At 33.2% G+C, this 24630-nt stretch overlaps 1 protein-coding gene across 2 annotated transcripts in view; it reads left to right on the forward strand.

The window, feature by feature from the left end:
- The window catches only part of LOC115888137, a 188070-nt gene extending 163629 nt beyond the window's left edge, over positions 1–24441 (forward strand). For both annotated transcript variants that reach the window (XM_030907726.1, XM_030907727.1), the window contains exons 6-8: positions 17840–18057; positions 20920–21051; positions 23632–24441. In XM_030907726.1, coding sequence (XP_030763586.1) covers positions 17840–18057; positions 20920–21051; positions 23632–23722 — 441 coding nt within the window. In that variant the 3' untranslated portion in view covers positions 23723–24441. The remainder of the gene's footprint in view (positions 1–17839; positions 18058–20919; positions 21052–23631) is intronic.
- The last annotated feature ends 189 nt before the right edge of the window (positions 24442–24630 follow it).

Raw genomic sequence — 24630 nt, forward strand, 5'->3', positions numbered from 1 at the left:
AGTGGAGCCTGGTTCCCCCCTTTACGACAAGCAAAACAATTTTCTTTTTACTTTTTATTTTTTTTTCTCTACTTTCGATTTTTCGAAATTAGAAAAAATACAAAGCTAAAGGCAAGAAAATATTATTTATTAATATCACAGTTAATATAAACTAAAGCTGTAAGAATTTTGTTCATTTCATATATATGTATTTGAGCGGACCGAAAAACGTTTTTTACCATCTTTTGACGGGAGATGCACTAATATCTCACCGACACTTTACGACATCGTCTGTTGATATAGAAAAGGTTTTGCTTGCCGTATCGATGAGAACCAGCCCCTGGACAGCCCACCTGATGAAGAGTAGGCCCAGAAACCGGTTGTGGGAGTGGAGCTTTGTTCCCCCCTTTACGACAAGCAAAACAATTTTCTTTTTACTTTTTATTTTTTTCTCTACTTTCGATTTTTCGAAATTAGAAAAAATATACAGCTAAAGGCAAGAAAATATTATTTATTAATATACACTAGAGCTGTAAGAATTTTGTTCATTTCATATATGAATAATAATAGATGATATTTTGTTGCAAATTTATTGACAGGAATTGTTCATAGATAAAGAAAATATATTTAGATTGGAAAAAGCCCGTCAAAATATATAATAATTGTTTTGGATCGTGACCGTTGCACGCGTACTGGCGCTGCTATAGCGGTTGCTAAGAACAACCATAAAATAATTAACTAGAAAGAAGTGTCAACTCTGTGTTAAATCGTGGAAACACGATACGCCACCGAAAGCCTTCGTTGTCGTCTGGAGAACTAATTTTCCAATTGACAGGTTGACATGATGGCTTAATTTTCATTTCCGTTTCCGGTTATTCAATGGCGGGCCCTCTTTCAGTTCAAATGTATTTTGTATTTTTTCTTTTCATAAATAAAACCAAAAAATAATTTATTCACATATATTTATTTGAAATATGGAACAACGTGACTAAATAAATATAAAAATATAGAGGATTGTATTGTTTCAATACCAATTAGTTAATTATATGCACTTTTAACGTAAATTAGTTAAGGTATAAGCATGACTTACAGTAATTTGTAAATAAACACACGCATTCGCAAACTTCAAGGACAGAAAACGGTCACAGGAACATGAAAACGGGAGCCTTATACAAAAACCTGAAAACAGAAAAACAATTTTTTATACTAAAATTAACAATGTAAAAATATCAATAGGTATAAAATATAAATATACTGTTTAAAAAAAGCGTCCATTATTCCCAAAGAACCTGGCTTATAAATCAAAAAGATGCAAAAAGAGACTTTTAGTCAGATAACATAATCAGATTATCAGTCCGATTTATTGCATTATTGACAATAAATCGCACATATTGGAGATAACTAATGTTAGCTATAGTTAAAAATGATCTTACCTTGCTGTAAATTGTTTCCATTTTCAAAAAAATCGCCGATCAAAGAGATTATAACACCATTTTCTTGCATCTAAAAAATGTAAAAACAGTGTTTATTTACTACTTATTTTTCATATACATGGGACTACCGACATACCTACTACTGCAGAAACGTCATTTTCTCCAGAATTCTTCATGTAATATATATTCTATATACTTTATTACCTTTATATTTATAAATTTCAGCCGAAATATTAAATTGAACTTTCAAAACGAAACTAAACGGAATGAATTAAAATGGCGTCGAATACTCTCGAATTTGTTCTAGAACAAATCTGAAGTTGTCTCTGAAACTGAAATCTGTCAATTCTAAACTGTGAAGTTAGATAATAGTTAGACAAAAACAATGCTGTCCTTGCCTAGGCGGCCATACTTGTCGTGACGAGAATGACAGGAATGACACTAATGACTGTTTCCAAATTTCCTATTTCACTGTCACCCCCCTGGTCAAAACCATCGTGGATCTTGGCATAACGTCGGTTTCCAATGTGTCATAGGTATTTCACATACATGCATTGGCGTAACTACAGGGTGCCCGGGGGTACCCCTCCCCCAGGTACTGCTGGACACCCCCCAGAGATATCTTGAATGATGACTCTTGGCTACGTATTAATTTTATTTGCTTGTGATGCAGTAAAAATGACGTTTTCTAGTTTTGTTTAGTTAATATTATTTTGTGGTGTTCAAAAAATGTGTTTGAAACACGGTTTGATAACCAAGTCTATGAAATTTATTGATAGAGAAATTCATGTAAACGTTTTATTCAAAAAATGTGTTTTTAAAATTATTTTTCATTTTTAACAAACAAAAGTCCTGGGCCCCCCTTTAATTAAAAACCCAGGCCCTCCCCCAGGCCCACCCCAGGATAAATTGCTAGTTACGCTAATGCATACATGTCCTTATATAAAATAAAATTTCTTGTATGCAACACACTGTATTTTATTTATAAAATTAAAAGAAAATAATAATAAATTTGAATAAATAATATTTGGCGACATAATTCCGGATAAAGTCGAACCGATCCGAAATTTTCAAAAGCTTTGGGTCGCGACCGTTGCAAGAATAGCGCCAAATAGTGTTTACATTGTCCTTATGGACACTTTCCAATCTAAACTTGTGTTTAATTTATGTATGGTTTTGACATTCGTATGTCGTAGGAAAGGTGACAAATAAAATCTGTTTTTTTTAATTAAAAAAACTGGTTATTTGTAAACGGACTGGAATAAAAATGTTATCGTTTACTACCGTTCATTCAGGCAATCAACTGCCAAAACATTATAAATATAGCTAAGCATACACTGGGTGTTGCAATTTCTATGTCACACAGTACAATAGAATTATAGCTGCTATATATCACTTCTGTGGATATATACTTATAAATACATCAAACTATTTTAAAGAATAAGATTATAGACAATTAATAACAAACCTTAAAAGGCGTTTATTAATTATTATTATGACATGCACATAACATCTATAAATCAAGCTTTTATATTGATAATTCGCATTGGTATCTAAAGCTACACCCACACGAACGTTTCACGGAGCAAATGCCTACGTCATGATCAATTGGAGAGACATGTCACCACCTTAGTAGTCGGAAGAAAGATTGCGGTGATAGATATACCCTAACAATATTTTTAAAATTTTAATTGGCCATTGAAAGTTTATAAAGTGGCTTTATCGAATAGAGACGATCTAGAGATTCTTGTCGTTGACAGTTGGATCAGGAGACGTTCTTTTTATTGTGTCTTGTAACACTACTAGCATAGTAGAAGGAAAAGAGTAGTTGCACTCTTCCATATATTTTCTGTCAGTTTTTACAATCTGTCGAATATCGGCAGATTGCAGAGCGTTTCAGTTGAGTTCCGTCCGTCGACCTGCGAGGTTCGAGCGTTGCGTCCCAGCACAGAGACGGATGGACTAAAAATCTGTGCCTTACTGTGTTCTGCTATTGGTTATTGGTTGTAGTAATAATTCAAAAAATTATACTTTGAGTTTTTTTTGAGAGTCATTTGTGATCATGTTTGTGTTCAGGTTAATTTTCTCATGACTGATTACTCCTTAATAATTTGATATTATTTTCATTTAAACCTCAATTTTTTATCGATTTTTCTTTTGACAACCATCCCTTGCTTGTAGTTTAACGAACTGCACCATCATTGGACAAAAATTTGCTAGTACCGAAAGTACCGAGAAAAACTCGAAATCCCGGTTCCTTAGAGGCATAGTACCGAAATTACCGGTTCCGAAAAATAGCTCCGGTTGCGGAAACGCTATATCGTACCATAGCCGTGAATCGCCCTATACAGGGTGAGTCTTAAATAAATGCAAATATTTTATGGGTAGTATATTTTGGCCCCAGAAATATGAGGATTTTTCTGCGCATATTTTTGTTTGAAAAATATCTGGAAATTTTTTTAATTCTTAGTTAAAAAGCATAATTTCTTGATAATATGCTAACTAGGGTTCAGAACCGGAAATTCCCGGTTCTTTTGAGATATCAAAGAAGTGGGACTCGAAATTATTAATTCCCGGTTCTTCGGTACCTTCGGGACTCGGTAACAATAACTAAAAAATTATTCTTTTATTACGCGAGAAAGTAGTGATGCTATTTCTCATTGTTCTTGCTTCTTTTCTCTTTTGAAATTTCTGTAATGTTTATTAGAAATTATTGAAGTTTAAATATGTTATTTTATAATTTAGTACAATGTGTTGTTCAATGTATTAGTTATCCAATGAAAATAGCCTAACCAATATATTACTACAAAACAAACACATTAATGTTAAAATTAAACTTGTTTTAAATTAAAAAAAGTTGTAGAAAAACTTTCAAATAGATAATAATATAAAAATATGTCATTATATATTTTTTCCGCATTTCTTCTCATCAGAAGATTTTCAGATACAGAAGAATTGTTACTTACACGAAATGTGAAAATATTCTGTTTTCAAGCAAATTTTTACTCGATGATCAATTTTTTTCATTTTATTGTGAACTCATATTTTCCTAAATACTTCTCTGTGAAACTATGATGAGTGCCATGAATATACTTTGCCAAGTTATAGACCACGACTATACAGCTACGTCAGTGGTTACGGGACGCGAGAACAAGGTCATTTAAAGTGGCAGAAAGAGAACAAAGGATTTGACAAGGAGTGAAGCTACTAAGTTTCCTTATACTATGCTACTAGTAACTAATTTTTGACAAATAACAAAAAAAGTCTAAGTAATATTCATTTCTTGAAAAAAAGACTGTGTATTCCAGACTTTAAATTAACAATTACTACCAGTAGGCAGTCAGCAGGAATTTACAGGTACTGAATATGTCGTATGATCGAAAAAAGTCGTTTAATTGGCTTGGAAATTACGATTATTATTGACATTTACCATAATATTTAACATATGAAATAACAGCGATCTTCATTTCCAAGCCAACTCTGACACCGTTCTTTGTTTAATCACATAATATGATATTAAATTGTTAAATGATAGAAAATCCGTATTATTAAACTCAAAATCCGTAAATCTACAGATTAATCAGTAGTTCTAGCAACACTGGCAACCACTCACTCTGTCGACGAAACAACACTTACCAAATTTTATACCTTAACGGTTGATTAATTAACTTTAATCTTAATTTTTTTAAACCAGTACCTTTTGACATTGGTCGCGTTCATCAGGACAAGTTGATCAGTGAGCGATGTACCATCGATTGGTTGTCCTGCTGAACGTGCTTTTTAGATCAAAATCATAAGTAATGCATATTAAATTGTTTTCACCCATTTTTGGCACAAATCGAGGGGATTAGTCAACCGAGAACAATAAACAAAATGCTTTGTTTTCGTTTTCCAAAACATTTTGTGACATTTGGCGTATGTGACGTTTAATCCACCATGCATCGGTAGCGTAGCGTATTTTAAATCTGATGGAAAAAATGGCGACTGATCCCAGAGCGCCCACAACTAATCGGCGCGTTCAGCAGAAAATTAGTGATCGCTGCGGTAGCGCTACTTCCTGATGAACGCGACCATTATTTTTCTGCAGTACTAAAATTCATTATTTACCTATCGTGTGATATCGATATTTTACAGCTACTCCAATAGTATATGCTTAATACGATCATTGTACCATATAGGAGATGCACTTATCTACAACGAGATGGTATACAAACTTCATTGATAATAACTTTATTGGTGTATAAGACTTTCTGCCTAGGCAGCGAGTATTAACTATAAACTTTGCTCTGGGTCTACAGTTAATTTTCCCTCGATTTTTCCTCCACTTGACTTCAAAAGACACAAAAGACATGTAATAACAAGACGAATCAAAATGCATCAACTTCCAAAACGCAGATATTTGACATAAGTTGACACAAAATTATAACCTATAATTTGACAAAACTTTGACAAACGTCAAAAATCTAAAGGCGAGTTTATACGCATCGGCGCCCGTTTGTCGTTCATCGTTCCGTCAAACCAATAAAATTGAAATATGATTTGTCATTTTTGAAATAAACCAATAAAACTGGTTAAAAACAACAAGAGACAACGCATGACGGATTTATATTTAAACCCATCCATAGTTAACTTAAAAAATATTAGAAACTTTTTTTAGTAAAATAAATAGATTGGTATGGGGCGTCATCTGCTTTTCTTCTGTCATCGTCTATCGAAATCTTACCTGAGAAAAAAAAACAGAGAATAGCTATCTTGACCTTACAATTACTTATGAGTTGCAACCTTCCTGTTTATTACACATTGACAAGTTTCAAGGAAGTGTCGATTATATCTAGCGATTATACGATAATTACACGGCTATGGCTTATTGTCTCTTGAGATTCTCTCCATTATACTAAGCCAGAAGAGAAAAAATCTATTGCATAAACAATTATGATAACGGTTAATTTTGACAGAGAAAGGGCTTGATGGTTCGCAATGATTAAAACACATCTTCGCTGATACATGGTTAAGATTTCCATAGCGTTTCGAATAAAAACTAAAAGAATATTATACAGGGTCCGGCAATTGTGCGTCGGGCATCTGTAGCTCCTAAAATAAAAACTTGAGAATTTTGTTTATGTGCAAACCTAAATTATGTACTAGGATGTATTTCAGGAAAATATTTTAACTTCTGTAGGGTGGTTCAAAAAAGTGTGAGTGGATCGGGATGATTTTTCTTAAACGGAACACCCTGTATATTATTGCATTTTTGGCTTCCTTTCAGATCACTTTACATAAACCTAAGACCTGGGTAATTATATTTCGATAATTTCAGAGATATTAATAAATAAATAAAAACTATATATTTTTCAGCCTTTCTTAATAAAATTATTAATAATACAAGAACTGTCCTGAAATTGAAACTATATTAGATATTTACTTTAGATGATTTGTACTTACTTTGCTATAAATATGGAAATGGTAAATCATACAGGATGTTCAAAATTCTACGCCAAACTTTCTAAAATATAAAATAATTTTTCTTCGTTTTTTTAAAGGTATATTATTTTTTCAATAGATGGAGCATTAAAAAATGCACATTTTTTGTATTTAGAGTATTTCAAAATTTTTAGCGGTTTTGCAGATGTTCCCGATTATGTATTTCATATGGCATTTTCCACAGTAAATTTTTATCAAAGCCACCCAATGATTTTTCTCTCATATTTTACCATTGAAAATGTTATATGAAATAATACTGTATCCGGAAAACTATTATAAATTTTGAAATACTTTAAATACAAAATATGTTCATTTTTTAATTCTCCATCTAATAAAAAAATAATATATATAATAATTCCATTTAAATTTTTATCAAAGCCACCCAATGATTTTTCTCTCATATTTCAACCATTGAAAATGTTATATGAAATAATACTGTATCCGAAAACTATTATAAATTTTGAAATACTTTAAATACATAAAAATATGTTCATTTTTTAATTTCCATTCCAATAAAAATAAATATATATAATAATTCCATTTAAAAAAAAAACAAGAAAAATTATTTTATATCTTTGGAAGTTTGGCGTAAAATATTGAATATCCTATATGATTTACGATTACAATATTTATAGCAAAGTAAGAACAGACCATCTAAAGTAAATACCTAATATAGTTTTGATTTCAGAACAGTTCTTGTATTTTTAATATTTTTTTAAGGAGGGTTAAAAAATATACATTTTTGATTTATCTTTAAATATCTCTGAAACTATCGAAATAGATTTACTCATATCTTAGGATTATGTAAAGCGATCTGAAAGGAAGCCAAAAATGCAATAATATACAGAGCCATTTATTAGTTTAGTACCATTGTTTAGTACCAAAACCGAACTAGGCGTCGTGCTGTGACAATTTCAAATGTTAATAAAATTGCCGATAAAATATTAACACGTAAAGGAGGGCGTAATTAGGGTATTGTTGGATGCAATAATATTCAATAACTGAACTTTCACGGTTATTCAACTCTCCCGAAACAACATTTTATAGCTTCACACCAATTTGATGAAAAGCAAAAATGATTCAAGCAGTTCGACGAAACTGTGGAGACCTGACATTGACATGAATTGGAGTTGACACAATGTATATAATACAGTCATCGAATAGACTAATTCGACTTACAGACTTACTACAGATACGAAGCGAAACACTAATTGACATTACATTAAATTGTATATTAACTATTATATGAGATATTTGAATAAATATATTATTAAGACATTGGCATATTAGTTCACCGGTGAGCACAGAAACAAGTGAATAAACAAACTGCTCGTACATAATCAAAAAATTAAATAGACATATACTAGATAAAATATAATTTGCTGGAATCCCTACCTATAAAAAGTAAATTAATTTTGTGTGGCGATCTAAATATTGACTTTTCCAGTGTGTGTGCAGCTAGGGAGTCTCTCCAGTCCATTTTTCATTCTTTTGGTATACTCATGCATGTGGACTCACCAACTAGAATAACTAAAACTGGCTCTAGTACTATAGATTATGTCGTGTCGTCTTTTGACCCGGAATTAATATCTTATATTATATAATAATATCTTAATTAACAAATTGCAATACTATGGATTCAGGGGAGTGCCGCTCGAATGGCTTAAGTCGTATCTTGGCAACAGAAGGCAGCTTGTTAGGATTGATACGTCAATGTCTTCTTGTAAGCCTATAGAATGTGGTGTCCCTCAGGGTTCAGTACTTGGCCCTATTTTATTTCTGGTGTTTATCAACGACATTGCAAATCTAGACATTAGCGGTAAAATCTGCCTCTTTGCGGACGATACTAGTTTCACTTGGAGCGGCCCAGATGTTACGGCACTATATAATACCAAAGATAATACTATATCCAGTGACTTACGCACCATTAAATCTTGGTGCGATTCTAATCTCCTATGCCTCAACCTTTCAAAAACTAAAGTTTTGTCATATAAAAGTACTATACAACCTTTTGTACTTAATAACACCACTATTGACGTCGTGGACTCTGTGAGATTCTTAGGACTTGTTAAAATGGAACTTGCACATCGAAGCCTTATCAAAGAAACTAAGCTCTGCCTGTTTTGCGCTAAGATCTGTTTCTAAGGAACTTAACTCATCAACCTCTAGAATGGTTTATTATGCCCTTTTTGAATCGCATCTTCGTTATGCCCTTCCATTCTGGGGTACTTGCTGCGCGACAAAATTTGATCGTATTTTCAAACTTCAAAAGAGAGCAGTTCGATACTTATTGGGACTAAACCGTAGAACTCACTGCCAGAATTTCTTTAAAAATTTCAAAATACTGACTCTTCCTTCCTTATTCATTTTTGAATCCGTTTGCTTAATCCGCAAGCACATATTCTCTATTCCGGAAAGGCCTTCTCACAACTATCCACTTAGGAATGCGGAGCACGATATTTATCTTCCAACCCCGAGCTCACAACTAGTTAAGGGCTCAATACTGTACAATGCCAAGAAAATGTACAATCATTTGCCTTCGAATATCAAGTCACTTTCATTCTTTCCCGCATTTCGCAAAGCATACTTACTGGAGAGAGCCCTATATGCGGTAAAAGAGAGCCCTATATGCGACTTTTTTGTTGATGTTTAATCATGAACAATTTAGAATTTTAATTTTAATATTTTGATCATCTCACACACTGGTTAAAGGTCTAGTATTTAATATTTTATAACTCTTGATTTTATGTTATTATAACATGATTTTATCCATTTACAGTTTTCCTTTTGTAAAATTTTCTAGATACGCCTGTGTTCTGCAATGTCCATATATGTTTTATTTGTAATTTTATGACGTAATTTTTTTTTTGAATTGATTTGTATTGTATGACATTTTTTTTTATTTGTATATTTGTTTTTGTGCTTTTTTTGTTTTGCTTTGTCGATGAAGCTGTTTTGGCTTTTTGTACAATAAAGCGTTGTTTTTTTGCAATATTAATGGTATACTTTTTTTAATCAACTAGTCATTAAATGTTTTATGAACATCTTCTAAAATTATAATTATGTACCTTCAAAAAATTTCGCTATAAGCGAAATAGCCCCAATTATTATCCTACTAGCAAATCTAAGCTATAATTTTTTAGCTAGAATAATAAATTGTAATTCAACTTAGATCTTCGGAATGTATCAAAATATTTACTTTTTTATTTTTAGAATTTTCACATATTATACTTCCTAACACTTTTAGAATAATTATATAATACATTTTTCGTATAGTCGCTATTTAAATCCGTGTATTTGTATATACCAGTTGTTTACAATATTCTCCGATGGTCGCAGCACCGGCGGAGAATGCACCAAGCCTATACACTGTCTCTAATAGAAATCTTATAAGATCAAATACATTACATATTTTTTGTCCCTAAATAAATAAATTGTCTTTTATTATATTGTCGTATTTTATTTACTATTACGTTACTCCGTAATAAAAATTTCAGATCTGACAGATTCTTACGACCAATAAATTACAATAAAATGATAAAAATACTTTGCAAATCCTTCCAGCTTTTATACATTGCCACCCAGAAGCCTTTGATGTTTAAAAAGCCCATAGTAATAAAGATTGAGATTTTATCACTGCCTAACTACTTCTTTTCTGTTTCTAAAATTAACTGAATTTCTAAATGCTTGAAAATTACTTAAAATACTTTTTAGTAGCCTTTTCGACGACACTTATAGATAGTACCTAACATAGTTTCTATTCTATTCAATTGTCACCCTCTGATTTCGAGCATGCATTGGTTCAAAACTATAGTTCATATCAAATAAACTTTTAGTCACGTGATTAAGATTGACTGGCACAGCGTTGCCCACTTTTATATATTTTCTTTTAATCAAAATATTTTAGGAAATAAAAATAAATTAATTGTATGTAAATGTATGTTTTAATTTGCTTAGTTTCGAAGACACAGGGTGTAGAAATTTCATTTTTATTTCGCCAATATTTGGATGAAAATTGGTGTCTGGGAGTTTTTTGACATGAAAAATTTGGATTTTAATGTCAAAATGACTCCTATTTGTAGGGGGTGCCACATGCCACCTACATGTGTTTTAACTGGTGTGAAAAGTAATAACTTTTCGTCCGTACCTGTATAAAACTACTGAGTAAAAAAATATACATTTCTGTGTCTTTTTACATAAAAAATGTCTCGTGGTAAAAATCACTACGAGCAAACGTTCTCAAGATATTTACATTGGAAATAGTCAATACATGTCATTATTGACAAAAGATAAACACGTTGCGTAGATAGTTATTTGACTGAAATAATAAATTTGGGAAGTTTTAATTTTTTTAAATGAATCATAAACTTTTCTGAGAAAAAATGATGATAAAACAGTTTGTGTTGAATTCTTGATACAAAAGCATTAAATTTCAAATTTATGATTTCAGTCTAATATCTATTTAGTCAACATGTTTAATTTATGTCAGTGATGATAGGTATTGATAATTTCGATTTAGTGATTACCCGTAACGATTTTTACCAAAAGACCTTTTTTTTAAAAAAAAATTGTAAATGTATATTTTTTACTCAGTAGTTTTATGCAGGTGCAGACGAAAAGGTATTACTCTTCAAACCAGTTAAAAAAATGTAGGTGGCGCCACAACAAAATCAAATTTCTCATGTCAAAAAACTGCTAGACACCAATTTCATCCAAATATTGAAGTTACTTCATAAATTATTTTAACAAAATCGAAATAAAAATAAAATGTCTACACCCTGTATCTCCGAAACTATAGGACATACATTTAAACGATTTTTTTACATATTTTTATCTGCAGTATTCTGCCTAACTACTTCTTTTGCAATATACCAAATAAATAGCATCACTATCGTTACTCTTTACAAATGTAGTACGTACTTATTCTCTATTTTTCCTATAAATATTTACCCCATTCTATTAATACCCTCTTTATTTTTATTCAAAAATTATTAGAAAGGAATTCGGATTTGAGACATAATGGCACTTAAAATTCTGTTTATTTTCACAACGAATAACACACGTTCTCTTGTTTCATCTTCAATGAAATAGTGTATGTTTATTCTGCATTTTCCTGTTTACGTTCATCGAATTATTATTGTGAAGTTTTGTTCATTCATCGGCCTACACAGTGGGCTCATCCCGGCAAGAGTAGCCTCTTTGGAATCCATTGTTTGGTGTTTTTAATAAGTGTTTATTTAATGGTTTAAAGTAATACGCGGAAAGAGGTGTAATAAAAGCGGTGTTTTTAAAATGTGTGCTTCTTAAGTACCTACTGTATGGTATAAGTTAAAGGTATCCTTTGTTGTGGAAATTTTTATTATTGTACTTACTATGTTATTATACTACTAAGGAATAATGTATTAGAGCTAATAAAAATAGAAAAGTAAAACATTTTGTATTTTTATTAGCTGTTTATTTTGTAATTTTTAACGTAATAAATGTTAATTTCTGATATTTCATAGATGTTACAGTTCATACCAAAACCAAATAAACTGTTAGTGCTAGCTAATAAACGTGATTAATCTTGACCGGCACAGCGTTGCCCGGTTTTATATATTTTCTTTTAATTAAAATATTTTAGTAAACAAGAATAAATTAATTATAAATATATTAACAGTTATTATTTACATCAATAAAACTCACCTTCTTAACAGCACTTAAGGGACATAAAGGGCCATTACTACTGCTTTCCCGTTCAAAATATAAAGTTGCGATAAGTTTTTTACGGTTGTTAAAGCTATCTTGTACGCTTCGCAGCTTTCAATTGATTGAGACTATTAGTACATACTCTAAAATATGTCGTCATGTAAATAAAGAAATATACTAAGTGACATTGAAAATAGAACACCCACTAAATATTATTTAATTTTAATGAATATTTGTAAGCATGTTTATTATTGTATGGATAAGAAATGATTATAATTTGAACGCCGTCAACACACTAGTTTTTGTGCTATACATGTTTTTGTTAAAATTCCAGTCATCCAATATAGACAATATAGCACAGTTTGTTACTTATTCTGCTACAGAGTAGTTTCAGGTATTTTTCTGAGTTTATTATAATGCCTAGAATACCTGCCAATATATATGCCTAGAATACCTGCCAATTTTAGACAACTCAGTGATTTTGATAGGGGTCGGATTGTAGGTTTGCGGGAGGCAGGATTATCATTTCGAGAGATTGCTGATAGAATCCATAGAAGTGTTTCCACTGTTGCCAATCTTTGTAGAGTTTACTTTCAACAACACCGTGAACATCGTACCAGAGGTACAGGGCGTCTAAGATTAACCACTGAGAGTCAAGATCGCCGTTTAAGGCAATTAGCTATCAAAGACCGTTCGGCCACTTTCCGAGCAATTGCTATCCAATGGTTTACGGAACACGGAAGACTCATCACGATGCGAACTGTTTACCGACGAATACGGTCTTTTGGGCTGTTTTCTTTTCGGCCTCATTGGATTTTACCATTGACCCCTGAACATCGACGACAACGTCTAGAGTGGTGCAGAGCCCGACAAGAATGGGGCGCAGAATGGAATGCTATCGTTTTTAGTGACGAGTCGCGATTCTGTTTGGGAATGCACGACGGTCGGACGCGAGTGAAAAGGTACCGTGGAGAAAGGCGGAATCCACAGTTTTCATGGTTTCATGGAGAGGCACGTAAACCAAGTTGTAGGCGTTATGGTTTGGGGAGCAATCGCATATGGTAGCAGGTCACCTCTAGTATTTGTTCGAGGTAATATGACAGCCCAACGCTATATTGAGGAAATTGTGAAAGCTCATCTCTTCACGATCCTATATTTCAACAAGATAATGCCCGTTCCCATGTTGCTAGATTAACTGTGAACCACTTACATAATGCCCAAGTTAATCTCCTACCCTCGCCACCAAGATCTCCAGATCTCTCACCAATTGAACATGTATGGGATATCATGGGTAGGAGACTGACAAACTTACCACATGCTCCTCAGACACTAGAAGCTCTTCGGCATGAGATACAGTTAGCATGGGATGAAATACCGTAAGAAGACATAAATCATCTGATTAGTTCCATACCCAGACGGCTCAACGAATGTATAGGACATGGAGGTGCTCCAACACATTATTGGACAAGGTAACGAGCCAATATTTTCACTCCAAATTTTGATCATTTACCCCTTTTGTCAACCTACATTCATGTACAAAAGATTATTAAAATCAAACAAATTTTAGTTGGTGTTCTATTTTCAATATCACTGAGTATATATTTAAAAAAAATGTATCTATGTCTTACAAATATTAATAAGATAATACAGGGTGTCAGCGTGTGTGTGTACAGAAATAAGTGTAAAGTAAAGTGAAGTATTTTAAGGGGTGGTAGATCTCGATAAAAGAAACATATTTTCTCTTTATCGTTTTTCAAATAAGTCCAAAATAACGGAGTTATTTTACAAACAAGTTTCAAAAAATGAAAATTTAAAAAAAAGTGAAAAGTGATTTTCTTCTAAAATTTTGAGAACCACTGGATCTTTTCTGCATTTTCTTTCTTGTAAATTTAATCTAATACCTATATTGCCATATTATAAAGAAATTATATTTTTTAACTAAAAATTAAAAAAAAATTCCAAACGAATTTTCAAATTTTTTTTTCGCGAAAAAAAAATTCATAGGCGTGTTTCTAGGGTTGAACTATACTACCAGTTGTAGAATGTAGAATGTAGAATGAGTAAGAGGGGGGGTTAATCACTGCGACCTTAAAGATCTTTCTTCCCCCCTTCCTTGAGTCATCACACAGTCTATAACCCATCATACCCCTGTTGTAGAGGGGACAGGGTATTTCCCATCCTCCTCTGACAACAGTTCTTCCTCCGAGGGTACACAGCCTTCCACGATTGGAGTTTGGCCCTCCGTGCTGCCCTTCACAGTCGAGGAGCTTGCCTCCGGCTGAGGAACCCGTGAGATGGAGGCTGGATGATCTGTGTCCACTTTCTCCACCTCTTTAACTTGGTCTCTCCTTAGACCTAATACCGGTGTTGTCCCGTATCTATAATAGAGGATATATCCCTCTTTCTCTATTGCTGCCTTGGATCTGAGGTCAATTCCTATTGTGAGGACCTGATCATGACCCTCCTCCCTCGAGCTGATGACTCGACAACTCGATGTCCTTACATTGAAATTCTGACCTTGGATAAGGCTCAGCAGGTAGGTGGTGTCTTTCCCCTTGCTCCTCGGCAAAAGACCGTTATGGCCGCCCCTTTAGAGATGTTTTCTCCCTTCACTGCAACCAGTTCCGGCTCCTGCCAATTTTTAAGCTTAGATGCAATTTCCACCAACCAATTCGCCGATTCTTGAGATACACAATCTATGAGGATCATGCCCACCCGAGAGTGTATCCCCACAAAACGCAGCTGACCCACATTTTGTAGACCGTTGTGTCGCTATCCGATCTCCATTTACTTCCTCCAGTATAGCCTTTTCTAGAGACGTTTGCTGGTCGGTGGTCAGAGCAACCTCTGGTAAATCCTTTGGCAACACCGCCATTTTCACTTGTCCAGCAATAGCGGCAAAGCTGGTGATACGTCCCTGCTTGCCTCCCGGTGTTGGACGACTTTCCATCCTGGCTTTTTTCTCTCCCTGCCGGAGAAGAGGTGAGAGGTCCTCGCTCCCTCTCTTGCCCTTTGATGGAGATGAGTCAGGTTGTTTCTTGGTTTCTTTACTCTCCCCTTTTCGGAGGAGTGTTTTCGCTTTTGCTTCCTCTGAAGCAAGTCCTCCTCTCCGCTAAGACCTACTCTCAGAGGATCGTCTAGCTCACCTGATTGACCCAAGCCGGGTAGACGAAACGGTAGCTTGTGTCGCTTATTGGGTCTAGAGGTAGGCTTCCGACCCTTGCTGGAGAAGGTGGTAGCTTGTGTGCCACTTGTGGAGGATGATCCCAAGCAGCCGCCCCTCTTGTAGTTTCCTTTGGATTTGGTCCCTTGGAACTTTCATTTGTAATGTTCCCAGTGTCGCTAGGAGGCTTCCCCACAGCTTCACCGGTGGTGTTTTTAATACTAGATCTCATAGTGTTCCCACGAGTCGCTAGGGATAGTCGGTCCACTTCTACAGAGCCCCGCATGCAGAAGTAAGGGGTGAATACAATGGGGTGCCCCTGATGCCCCAAGGTTGAGGCCAGTAATGGCTAGTCCTCTATTTAACCACGTCCCGCTATCGTAGGATTTAGGTTTTTGGTGAGGCTGTCTCCTCTTGGTCCAGGCTGTTAAGCCAAGACCCCCCCACCCCCTCTACCCGCGAGACATGACCACAGTCAGTAGAGGGTGCCTGGTATGACGGACAGGGGTAGCCTCGTCCGGCATCGTTATATGTCTTGGTGCAATTCCCTGGCCACGACACTACAGCCAGGGACAAGACGTTGAGTGAGATGCTTGTTAGACCAAGCCAGGCGCTAGGGGATTCCCCCAGCACCTTACCAGCTGGATATGTGCTTAATATCTAAATACGAGTCTAAATAGAAATTCTATCCAAATTTTGTATGGGTCAACTGCCTTATTTAATCAACGTACGCCGTAATTTTGAGTGACATATATGAAAACTACATCAGGAATCAGGAAAAAATTGACTTAGACCACTTTGGTTTTCAATGGCTCAAATAGTGTAACTACCCCGATCTAGTTTTATTTATTTAACAGTATCAACGGCTATTACAAAACTGATGCCATCTCGACCATGTGCAACTATTTTAGTTCCACCAGACGACCACAGCCGTATCCGAAATGCTCTTTTATAATGTCCCTTGTTGTACTTTTTGTCTTTTAAGGCCGATTTAGCGATTCCACTTGCCAAGAAGCTCTCGGTTTCCGCGAACTTATTTTAAGACGACCCCTTTTAGCCTTACAGATAATTAAAAGTAATAAAAAATTTCTGATGGATAAAAATTTGTGATTAATCGGAGAACTTCATGCCGGCTAAGCGGATTTGCGCAAAATTCTTTGGGAAGGAACTTTTTATTGGTTATTAAAAGTGACGATAAAAGTTTACGAGTTTTAAATTCGAAAATTAAATGGGTCGTAAATCATAAAAATTGTGATTTTATCGAAAAAAATAAATGAGCGATGAAAGAATTCGAAGAGCAGAAAATTTTTTATAAACTCTAGTCCTAAATTTAATGAATATATTTTTTCCGGTTTCATAAATATAATAATAATAATAATTTATTTAATAATAATAATAATACAACTGAATGAAGCTATAATATACTATTTGATTTTTAACAAATATTATTCTAAATAATATCTATAGGATGAAGTACCTAGATGTGTAACATCTGTATGTACATATTTTAAGTAATTTGAAAATAATTTGCTGAATGTACAGAGTGTCCCATTTTGATTGCAAATGAGTTTTATCCCTAGATCATATATACAGGGTGATTCCTGTAAGTCGGTCATGCTTTCGGGGAATAATAGAGGACGTCGAAATATTAATTTTGATATAGCACACTATGTGTCGGAAATGTCTCTTACGCAAGATACAGCGCGAGTTAAGAAGCTCTTCACTCACTCAAAATGCGTGAGTTAAGAGCTTCTTAACTCACTGACGTAGATAAAGTACTATCAAATCGGTTGAATTTTATAAAAAAAAACAACATATTTTTGTGTTTGTAGTTCTTCTAAAATTAACCGTTTTATTTAATGTGGTTTGCACGCAAACTGCGACACCCTGTACATTAGCGCGTCCCTGTGTTTACCTATTTCTCTTAAGAGATTTAAACCCTAATAAAGTACAATAAAAAACTTTAAAATGCCAACCAATACTTTTCACGTTCAAGCGGCAACAACTCTAAACAAAATTCCTTGAAAAAAACCGATGTATTTGTTGTCGGGTCTGGTGGCGACCATTAAAAACCATAAACTTCGTCTGGTTTCAGGTGAAGGAACTGGGTTCGGACCAAGCCAAGGTGGAAAAATTGACGTTTTACAACCATACGGAATGCGAGTGCAAGGAAAAACAGGAAGAGGCAGTCACGGAGAGACACAAAAGGACTGGCACGCCAGATGGGGGCAGTGCGGAGGTGTTCAACCAAACGCGAAATGGTGGATTAGATTTCAAATCCAGAAGTGACGGTCCGGAAAATATACAAATTAGGTAAGTTACCTGTCTGTGAAGGCTAGTGATGGATGGTGGATAAATACCCCAAAGGTAGGTAAATAAAATGTGGGTATACAAGGTGTCCCAGGCTGAGCGTGCATTAGAAGTTTCTAGAGAACTACAATATTTAGATCGGAGATTTTTTGCATATTGTTTTACAACGAGATCTATCGATTAAAAATATTTTCAATATGGCAGCACATCCGGAAATACCGGAAGTTGACAGCAACTTTCTTATTTTAAATGGGTGCCCCCATATTTTATTATGTACTTAAATTCTCTGTAAAATTTTATGAATTTTGATATTAAATACTTTATATCTAACATTAACCGTTTTTGAGAAAAAAAATATTTAAAATTTTTGAACGAAAAAAACTGCCTGGCAAAAATATGTGTATAGCCTAAACGTCAAATTTAGTGATTACCACAGTCACTGTGACATAAAAAGAAGACATGTAGCTATCTATTTCAAAAATGAAATAGTTCGAATGTCATATAATAATGACCGCAGCTGTCATGGAATTGAGCGATTAAAAAATTATCATAAATCTTTTTTTTTTTTCAAATGGAACCCCACTGTTTTTATTTCACTAGTGAAAATGCTTTTCAATTTGTTACTTTTTGACTATACATGTTCCTATACCTAAAATAAATTGTTTTTAAGTTATTTAAGATTTAGTTTTAAAGACTGGTTAAACCAGTGACTAACTTTTTCTGACCTTTAACCCGCCTATGACTTTAAACGTCAAGTGATGTAAAACAATAGATCTGGCCATGTCATATTGTGACACTTTTTTTTTGTCATACGGTATATTATTAATAATATCAACTATTAGATATCACTAAAGAGCGAAAATACGAGATATATTTTTATAAATACACTTTTTAAACTCTTAAGGGCAGGCAGTATTTATAATATAGGAAATTTAAATAATTCGTTTTCTGAAAGATGGAAATAAATTGTCTGACTGTTTGACACTTAATGTCAAAGGAAGCTAGATAAAATCAAGAAAAATACCGTATGATCGAGAAAAAACGGCAACGATGGCTATGAAATGAAGATCGCTGTCATGTTATATGTAAATTTATATGGGAAATGTCATTGATCGTCATTTCCCAGCCAACTGGACGCCGTTTTTTTTCGATCATACGGTATATGTTTCTAACTAAATCTTAAATAACTTAAAAACGATTTATTTTAGGTATAGGAACATGTATACTCAAAAAGTAACGAATTGGAAAATCTTTGCACTAGTGAAATAAAAAAGTGGGTTTCCATTTGAAAAAAATGATTTCTGATAATTTTTTAATCGCTCAACTCCATGACAGCTACAGCCATTATTATATAACGTTTGAACAATTTAATTTTTGAAATAGATAGCCGCATGTCTTCTCTTTATGTCATAATGGCTGTGGTAGTCACTAAGTTTGACTTTTAGGCTATACAATTTTTTTTCACAGGTAATTTTTTTCATCCAAAAATGTAAAATATTTTTTTTCTCAAAATCGGTTAATGGTAGGTATAGAGTGTTTAACATCAATATATATAGAATTTTACAGAGAATTTAAGTATGTAATAAAAAATGCCGGCACCCATTTAAAATAAGAAAGTTGCTGTCAACTTCCGGTATTTCCGGAAGTGCCGCCATATTGAAAATATTTTTAATCGATAGATCTCATTGTAAAACAATGATGTGCAAAAAATCTCCGAGCTAGATATTGTGGTTCTCTAGAAACTTCTAATGCACGCTCAGCCTGGGACACCCTGTATACCTAATATATGGGATTTCCCAGGCTGAGCGTCGATTAGAATTTTCTAGAGAACTACAATATCTTGGTCGGCGATTTTTTGTACATCATTTTGACAACAACTTTCTTATTTTAAATGGATACCCCCATATATTATTACATATTTAAATTCTCTGTAAAATTTAGACATAAAAATAAATATTTAAAATTTTTGGAGGAAAAAACTGCTTGTCAAAAAAATTTGTATAGTCTAAACGTCAAATTTAATGATTACCACAGTCACTGTGACATATTGAGAAGACATCATTGTTCAAATGTCATATAATATTGCCCGGAACTGTCATGCAATTGAGCGATTAAAAATTATCATAAATATTTTTTTTCAAATAGAAATCCACATTTCTTATTTTACTAGTAAAAAGGTTTTTCAATTCGTTACTTTTTGATTTATACATGTTCTTATACATTCTTTAAAACCTTTTCGCTAGTGAAAAAAAAAGTGAAAAAAAAAATAATCATAAAAACGCTCAATTGCATGACAGCTAAGACCAACAATATATGACATTCAAACAATTAAATTTTTGAAATAGATGGCCACCCACCTGTCACAATGACTGTGATAATCACTCATCTTGTCGTTTAGGCTACAGATTTTTTTTTAACATGCATTTTTTTTCCTCCAAAAGTTTTAAATAATTTTTTCCCAAAACCGGTTAATGTTATTATCCAGTGTTTGGTATCAAAACTCACAAAATTTTATAAAGCATTTAAATATGTGATAAAAAAATGGGGGTACCGTATTTTACCTAAGAAAGTTGCTGTTATTTCCGGAAGTGCTGCCATATAGAAAATATTTTTAATCGATAGATCTCCTTGTGAAACAATGATGTGCAAAAAATCCCCGATCTAGATATTGTAGTTCTCTAGAAACTTGTAATGCACGCTCAGCCTGGGACACCCTGTATACTCGGTATATTCCTGGTATTATACTAGGGTATTTAGTATGCAGTCGTAGGGGTATATCAGGGAAATACAGTTGAAAACAAAAATCTACGAGTATCTTGAGTGGGTCAATTATTATTTTTTTTTATTTTATTTTTTTTCCATCAGATGTAAATGTCCGAAAGAGTTCACACCTCGAATAAAATATTCGTCCAAATGTTACTGCGACTGCGAAGAATCGAATCAAGACTGTCTTCGGATGAAGAGAGGGAAAGAGTACAACGGCCTTAGTGACAGATTGTAAGTATCTGAAGTTGTAGTTATTTCCGGTGAAACACAGGAACCAAACCAAAAACAATTGATCGTCAATCAATCCTAATTCCTAATTTATGTCATATATGAACATACAGTTCGTCTGCTGGATCTGTGTCTATGAAAGGAATGCGGACAAAAACATTTAAATAAACAGCAATATATTTTATACGTCGACTTGACGAGTACGTCACCGCCCACTCATTTTATTGGCTACTTGCAAATTTGTCGAATTTTTATTGATGGGACGCGTCGTCTAATTTTTTACGAAAAACATCGAGAGAATATCGTTTCCCCTCTCACTGATACCCCGTAGCTACAGAACGGACAGACGTACTGTACCAAATCTCGTTTTTTTTATCTGAAAAAATAAAAAAGTTATAGAGGTGAGCCACTTTTGAGACGCACCCGGTATAAAGGTATTATTTAATATGAAGTTATATACAGGGTGAGTTTCCTACGATGTTCTCTATGGGTATCTCGAAAACTACTGGAGATAGACAGTCGATTAAATGGGGAAAGAATTGCAGTTTTGTGGGGTCATAAATATGGGCCTTTCAGATTTTAGAAAAAGTTCATGGCTTACTAGATACTTCGAAAAAAAACAAATTTTGGCTATTTTAAAAAATGTCCCTAATTCCATTATAATCTATTTTAGACAAAAAAAATTCAGATAAAAGTTGTAGGTAATCACATCCCTAATGAGCTTGTGTTCTCCGATTTTTTCTAAAGCCTGTCATTTTTGACATATGACACAAACGTATGTTTTTTTTAAAATGGAAACCATAGTTGGTCATGACTTATTCATAAAAAGCGCCATTTTTTAAGCTTTTCAGCGATATAAAAGCTATAATATGTTTTTTGTCAAAAAATTACTGAGTTATAGCCAATTCTTATCTTTCTAGACTAATTTCACTTAGCTGGCATGGTGTTCTTATTTTGTTATGATTTATAACTTATAAAAAGACAAAATATATTATTAATTATTATTTGGTGGGGTGTCATAATGAGAGTCATATTGGAACCACTCTATTAATGCGCGATTACCTAAATTTAACTTTTCTAACATATCTTGAAAACCGTCTCTAAAAAACGTAAGTAAAGTTCACCGGTCAATGTGTCCTCGAAACTGTATGGCCAAGAAAAGTTGATCCAATAATCCTACAAGCATTTCTTCATATGAAAAATTCATATTTACAATTTTTGTTTATTTTAATTTACAAAATTGTGGTACTCGGTGGCGTAGAGGTACAGGCTCTCGTCTACCAATCTCAAGGTAGTGGGTTCGAATCCTACACCCGGCATTTCGTCAGCCGACTATTTTTATTAAAATAAAAATAGTTTGGGTACCTAGGTCGATTCAGCCTTAAACGATAGTACTTGGGATTCACAATCCTGAGGTAATAATAGGCGGTTGAAGCGTAGTGCTAGCCACATTACCTTCCTTGTATTCCGGACGGCTCTAGTATGGCAAGCTGTACCTTGCTACTCCCAAGGTGTTAAACGCTATATACGGGAGCTATTATTATTATTAAATTACAAAATTTTGATGAACGTACGACGATTGAACTTGTTTCAATGGCTAACTAAGTGAAATTAGTCAAGAACGATAAGAATTAGCTATAACTCAGTAATTTTGTGAAAAAGTCTATTTATCGCTGAAAAGCTTAAAAAATGGCGCTTTTTATGAAGTCGTGGCTAACTACGGTTTCCATTTAAAACAAACATATGTTTTGTGTCATATGTCAAAAAGGACTGGCTTTAGAAAAAAAACGGAGAACACAATCTCATTAAGGATGTGATTATCTACAACTTTTATCTGAAAACTTTTTGTCTAAAATATATATTATAATGGAATTAGGGAGAACTTTTAAAATAGCCGAAATTTGTTTTTTTTCGAAATATCTAATAGTAAGCCATGAACTTTTTCAAAAATCTGAAATACGCATATTTATGAGAGCACAAAACTGGAATTCTTTCCCCATTTAACCGACTCTCTATCTTCAGTAGTTTCCGAGATACCCATAGATAGAACATCGTCCTTTCATCACCCTCTATGTATAGTTTACCACAGACTTTTTGGACCACCCTATATAATATCGATTTAAGTTATTTAGGCTTTGCGTTGGTCCATTTTGGTTTTACTACCCTATAGATAATATTGTTGTGATCCGAAAAATGGGCGTCATGTTGGTTTGAAAATGACGATCGATAATTATGATATTCATTTTATGATTTTAACACACAAATAAATAACAACGACTTTCACTTACAAGCTGACTCTCTGACGCTTTTTTTTTTCGATCGTTAGCCCGTGCGCTGACAGGGAATTTTTAGTCGGCCGACTATTTAGTTACAAATTTGTAACCAATATATTTTTATAGATCGTGCCGCGCTCATCGACTATATTTGATTGAATGTGAGCACATCTCTCATAAGAATACATTGGTTACAAACCTGCAACTAAACAGTCGGCCGACTAAAACTTCTTTCACAGCTCATGGGCTTATGGTAATATTATATTCTTAATATATGACATTTCACAAAATTATTTTTTCTTACTTTCAGATGCATCTTGAACAACCAGTGTGGTATTGTTCAATGTGAATATGGCTCATATATTAAAGAAAGAGGAAGATGTCCCAGAAAAGATGAATAAATAATAAAAATCAAGTATATTTTGTTTTAATACAATGTCCAGTATGATTGAGATAATTAGACATTAGGTAGGAGTCCATAAAATTGTTTTTTATTTTCAAAGAAAATACAAACGCAAAATCTCAGAAATTTTGGTTCAAAATAAAAGTGTACTATATTTTATATATTATTTCTTGAATACCAGAATACCTAGTATTTTTTAAAACAATATAGAGAGTCACCACTATTATTTATACAAAATAAAAACAATAAATAAATAAAAACAATCAAAATCTCTTTAATTATTGTAAAATCTTTTAGAAGCTCTCTAAAATTTAGGATATTTTTTATATTAAATATATTTTTATTTGATTTATAAATAGGTATACATATATTTTCATGTGATGTAATGTACTGTTTTGTGTCAAATTTAAGAACATAGAAACAATAGGTTATTAGTTATAATTTAATATATTATAAAACAAATTAATATATTATATTTATTTTTGCATTATCTTGCTTGAGAGTGAAATCCCAGTAAATATTATATTTCTAGTTGTATTGAAAGCATAAGTATTTTTTAAATATACCTTCTTCTTTATTTTGTAAAATACCAACTTTAACAAAACTATAATAGTTAGCTAGTTAGCTAGAGTTAAATAATATTAAGCCAAAACCTAGTCTCTACAGTTAAATATTTTTTATATAATAATAATTTAAGTTTATTACTTTATCTATAAATAGCGTAGTTGTATATATAATTATAAAAATATATAATTAAAAAACAAAGTTGTTTAATTTAATAAACTTCTTCAATTATTTTTTTTATACGCATTTGAAACCTTGAGTTTTAAATTTAAATCTCAGCGCGCTAATGTAAATATTATTTATATGATGTTTAAAATATAGCATCTGTGGGTAGCTAGGTTC

Source organism: Sitophilus oryzae, unplaced genomic scaffold (assembly GCF_002938485.1).
Source record: "Sitophilus oryzae breed Bouriz unplaced genomic scaffold, Soryzae_2.0 scaffold_684_pilon_pilon, whole genome shotgun sequence".
Classification (NCBI taxonomy): Eukaryota; Metazoa; Arthropoda; class Insecta; order Coleoptera; family Curculionidae; genus Sitophilus; species Sitophilus oryzae.